General features: G+C 72.6%; 2 protein-coding genes across 2 annotated transcripts; one reads left to right on the top strand and one right to left on the bottom strand.

Annotated features, from left to right (window-relative positions):
• Positions 1 to 8: 8 nt before the first annotated feature.
• AFMID (arylformamidase) lies at positions 9 to 2,214 on the top strand (the record flags this gene model as incomplete). The annotated part of the gene is made up of 9 exons (XM_026036835.1): positions 9 to 99; positions 168 to 216; positions 339 to 424; positions 491 to 563; positions 810 to 907; positions 1,360 to 1,438; positions 1,554 to 1,683; positions 1,845 to 1,949; positions 2,026 to 2,214. Coding segments are annotated over 9 exons (741 nt in total), but the record flags the coding sequence as incomplete, so codon positions are not given.
• A 201-nt stretch (positions 2,215 to 2,415) lies between these two features.
• On the bottom strand, positions 2,416 to 4,606 carry LOC112945313 (probable low-specificity L-threonine aldolase 2). Its single transcript, XM_026036875.1, has 7 exons — positions 4,501 to 4,606; positions 4,289 to 4,372; positions 3,940 to 4,028; positions 3,610 to 3,795; positions 3,356 to 3,493; positions 3,034 to 3,226; positions 2,416 to 2,794 (listed from the first exon to the last, which is right to left on the bottom strand). The coding sequence occupies exons 1-7, from the start codon at positions 4,565 to 4,567 to the stop codon at positions 2,454 to 2,456; spliced, it is 1,098 nt and encodes a 365-aa protein (XP_025892660.1). The 5' UTR covers positions 4,568 to 4,606; the 3' UTR covers positions 2,416 to 2,453.
• Between the last annotated feature and the right edge of the window lie 9 nt (positions 4,607 to 4,615).

Raw genomic sequence — 4,615 nt, forward strand, 5'->3', positions numbered from 1 at the left:
GCGGCGCGCGCGCCGCCGCGCGCACCCTGCTGCACGTGCCCTACGGCGGCGGCGAGCGCGAGCAGCTCGACCTCTACCTGCCCCGCGAGCCGCGCGCAGGTCGGTGCCGCCGCGCGCACCGGGGGAGGCCCCGCCGCCGCCGCCCGCTCACCCGCGTCCCCCCGCAGCCTTCCCCGTCCTCGTCTACATCCACGGCGGCTACTGGCAGTGCCTCAGGTGAGGGGGCCGCCCCGGGGCTCCCTTCCGCCCACGGGGACAGCGGCCTCAGGCCCGGGACGGCTGCGGCGCTCGGTGCGGCGGCGCCGGCGCCCCCGGTGCTCACGGACTCCGCTCGGCAGCAAGGACGTGTCGGGCTTCGCGGCCCCCGCGCTGGTGTCACGCGGCATCGCGCTCGCGGCCGTGGGCTACAGCATCGCTCCCCAAGGTAGGCGGTGGCCGCGGCGGCTGCGCCCGCTCGCCCGGGCCGGTCCCACTCAGGGCGCTCCCACAGGACACATGGACGAGATGGTGGCCCAGGTGCGGCGCAGCCTCGTCTTCCTGGTGCGGCGCTTCTCGGGCATCAGGTGGGTGGCGCGGACCCCCTGCTGCCGCCTGCCCTTCAGGACGGGCCCCCCCGTCGGTGACACGCGTTCCTCTGCGCGGTGGCAGCGCGTGCCGGGCAAGTCCTGGACATCGCCAAGGGCTGCGCAGCCGTCTGTGCGGGAGCAGCTTCCCGGGGGGCAGGGGCCGCCCGCGCGGCGCCTCGCGAGCTGCTCCTGTCCCCGGGCGGGAGCTGCTCGCGTCCCTGCGCTCACCGCCCCTCTCCACAGCGGCCTTTACCTGTGCGGACACTCAGCAGGGGCTCACCTGGCAGCCATGGTGCTGGCCACAGACTGGGCCGAGTACGAAGTGACACCGGACATCAAAGGTAGCTGGGGCCCGGTGGAGGCCCCGCTGCGATGGGGGCCGGGGTGCTGCCCGTGCACCCCTCTCCCAAGCAGCCCAGGGCTCCTGGGATACGGGGCCGAGGGTCCTGCTCCACCAGGGCTTCCCTGCAGCACCCGGCCGCGCCGCTGCAGCGGGACCCATTTGTGCAGAGGGCCGAGGGAGAACTGCTGAATCGCTCCTCAAACGCAGCCGCCTGTGCCGAGCGAGCAGGGTGCCGAGCTGCGCAGGGCGACTGGCCTCAGCCCGCGGCAGCAGCACAAAAGATCGGGCTCCTCAGGCCGGGTCCCCCAGGGTGCAGGTGCCTGCGCCCCTCGGGCAGCTCCAGGGGCTGAGGCTTCATGGGACACGCGGGACACGGGGGTGGAGGTGCATTCCTGCGGGCAGGGCCCGTGGAGCGGGGCTGCTCGCACCCGCCAGTGTCTCTGCCGCCAGGAGCCATGCTGGTGAGTGGCATCTATGACCTGGAGCCCCTTCTGAACACCTACGTGAACGAGGAGCTCAAAATGAGCCAGTGAGTGCGGCACGCTGGGGACAGCGACAGGGCACGGGCAGAGCGCGCAGACGAGCGCATGGCCGTGGGGCCTCCCGGCAGGGCTGACGGTGTCACTGCGGTGTCCCCTCGCCAGGGAGGTGGCCCGCAGGAACAGCCCCGTGCTGTGCGTGAGCGGCGCGGTGCCCGCGGCATGCGAGGTGCTGCTGGCCGTGGCGCAGCACGACTCGCCCGAGTTCCGGCGGCAGTCGCGCGAGTACTGCCAGGTGAGCGGGCACGGGGTCCCGGGGGCTGGCACGGGACCCGCGGCGCCGGCACAGGACCTGCAGCACCAGCACGGGACCAGCGGCACTGGGGCGGGACCTGCGGTGCCGGGACGTCCCAGTAAGGCCTCGCGCAGCCGCCCCACGCTCCTGCGCTCCCGCAGGCCCTGCGCTCGGCGGGCTGCAGCGTCTCGCTGCTGGACCTCGCCGGCCTCGACCACTTCGACATCATCGAGAGGCTCTCGCAGGACACCTACATCCTGACGCAGGTGAGCGCGGGGCTCCGGCGCCGTCCGTCTCCTCTGCGGACGGGCACCGTTCACAGGGTTCAGTGCCTCATTACAGGTGATTCTGAACATGATCTCACGAGCCTGATTGCACCTTGGGAGCCAAGATGGGACGTGCCCTGCTCCTGCTCTGCTCCTGCGCTGTGGACACCTCCCCTCCGGGGAGGGCAGAAAAGCCGCAGTTGGCACCAGCACCCTCGGCTGCTGCTGGTTTTGGGGGGTCTTGCAGCAGGGTGGCAGCTCTGCAGGACCTCTGGATGATTAAGCTTGCTCCCTCGGCTTCCTTGAAATAGCTTATTGCAGATGTGAAATTAAATAGGAACAAGTGCTGCTTGGGTACAGATCTCCTTGGGGATGCAGGTCTTTATTGAGATCCCCAATGTCCCACGGCAAGAGCGGGAGCTGCGCGGGGCCGCGGGGGCTGCGGTCCCTCGGGATGTTCTGGGTGCTCCGGCCTGTCCCAGCCCCTTGCTTGGTGCCGGGCGCTCACGTCTCGGCTGCGCCCACGGGGCTGCCAGGAGCAGGGTCCTGTTCCAGCCGCTCCTGGCACTTCCTCAGCACGAAGCGCATCTTGTTGGTTGCCAGCTCGGTGTCGCGGTCGGAGACGTCGCAGTGCCAGACGGCGCGCAGCGAGTGCGATGACCAGGGGAAGAGCAGCACGCTGACCGCGTGGCCTGTCTCGGCCACCTCCTCCTCGCTCACCGCCTGCATGCGCGCGCACAGCTCCGCGGGGGACGGCCAGGACCCCTTCAGGGCCACCATCACGATGTTGGTCTCCACTGCCGCGAGGTCGACAGAGCAGAGGGGTGAGTCCAGCTCCTGGACACCTGGGGGGACACGGGACGTTGGGCCGGGATCCAGCACAAGGCACTCTGGGCTAGAAGGGGTGGCGGGAGCCAGCCCAGGGCTGGAAGAAGGGACAGGGCTCCCTGGGTGCGGAGGAGTCCTGCATCCTGTACATCCAGTCATGGAGCAGTCCTGCTCCTGCACATCCAGGCACGGAGCTGCCCTGCATCACATACCACCCTGTGCAGGGGGCTCTGCAGCCGGGCGCGGGGCCGGGTACCTTGTGCAAAGCGGCGGGCGTTGCGGTGGTCGCGACGCAGCGTGGTCCCCGCGCGCTGCAGCCCCATGTGTGCAGCCGCCGCCAGCACGCCGGCCTGCCGCAGGCCACCCCCCAGCAGCTTCCGCATGCGCCAGGCCTCGGACACGAGCTCCCTGCGCCCGGCGAGCACCGCTCCGGCCGGCGCGCCCAGGCCCTGCGGAGGCCGGAGGCGCCGCTGAGCCGCACGGGGTGCAGCCGCCTCCTGGGGGCTCTCCCCGTTCCCCTCCCCGTCCCGCCGGTGAGCCCTCTGCCCCGAGCAAAGGCTGCGCCCGGCGGGCCACACCTTGGAGAAGCACAGGGACACGGAGTCGCAGTGCTGGGCGATGTGTGCGGGCTGCACGCCCTGGGCCACCGCGGCGTTCAGCAGCCGCGCGCCGTCCATGTGCACCCGCAGCCCGTAGCGCCCAGTGAGCCGGCGCACCTGGCCGGGAAGAGCAGCAGCCGGGCTGGCGGAGCTGCGGCCGGGCCCGCAAGGGCTGCCGCACGCGCCCGGCCGCCCTGCCCGGCGCCGGGGCAGCCCCTGCCCGTGGCTCCCACCTGCTGCAGGTAGGAGAGGGGCAGCGCGCGGCCGCCCGCAGAGCTGTGCGTGTTCTCCAGGCACACGAGCTCGGGCCGCGGGTGGTAGCGGCTGCCGTGGGCCTGGCGGATGGTGAACTCCAGCTGCTCCAGGTCCAGGGTGCCGTCTGGCAGCTCCGGCAGGGCCTGGGAGTGAACCCCGGCCACCTGTGCGGGGAGCCCTGGGTGTGCGAGTGGGGCCAGAGCCCTGGGGGTGCTGCAGCCCACGGGGAGCTGCCCTCAGCCCCGCGGCTGCCTGCACTCCCAGTGCAGCACGCGGAGGGGTGCGGGTCGGGAAGCGCCAGCACCCACCTGTGCGGCGCCGCCCTGCTCGTAGACGTGCAGGTGGGCGTCCCGTCCCAGCAGCAGCTGGGCGCCGCGCCGCGGGCAGTGGCACATCACTAGCACAGGCAGGGCAGTGAGGAGGGGCAGTGCGACGGGGCCCTGTTCTTGCCCTGTTCGCGTGCCCCCTCCTTGCTGCGCCGCAGTGGGTCGGACATGGGGGGGTCTCAGGTAGGCATGTGAGGCCGGGAGCTGCCGTTCCCCCAGCCCCGCGCGCAGCGGCTGCAGCTGGAACGGAGCCCACTGACCGGCGGCTCCGCACGCGCTCGCTGCCCGCATGGCATGTCCTGGGCGAAGGTCGGCGGCGCGGTTCGCTCACCCGCAATGAGGTTGGCCATGGTGGCGGTGGGCACGAACAGCGCGGCCTCCGTCCCCAGCAGCTGGGCGGCCGCTTGCTGGAGCTCTGCAGGACGTGGGTACCGGCTGGAGGGGCCCTCGGGAGCCCCGGGACGGCGGCGGCAGCGGGAGCCGCGCGGGACGGCGGCTGCCGGCGCTCCCGGCTGCCGGCCCGGGGGGGCGCCCCGCACTCACCGTTCACCGTGGGGTCCTCGCCGTAGTCGTCGTCGCCGAGCGCGGCGCGGGCCATGGCGCGGCGCATCCCCGCGCTGGGCCGGCTCACCGTGTCGCTGCGCAGGTCCACCACGCG

Source organism: Nothoprocta perdicaria, unplaced genomic scaffold (assembly GCF_003342845.1).
Source record: "Nothoprocta perdicaria isolate Ctin4 unplaced genomic scaffold, notPer1 scaffold_187, whole genome shotgun sequence".
In the NCBI taxonomy this organism is placed as follows: Eukaryota; Metazoa; Chordata; class Aves; order Tinamiformes; family Tinamidae; genus Nothoprocta; species Nothoprocta perdicaria.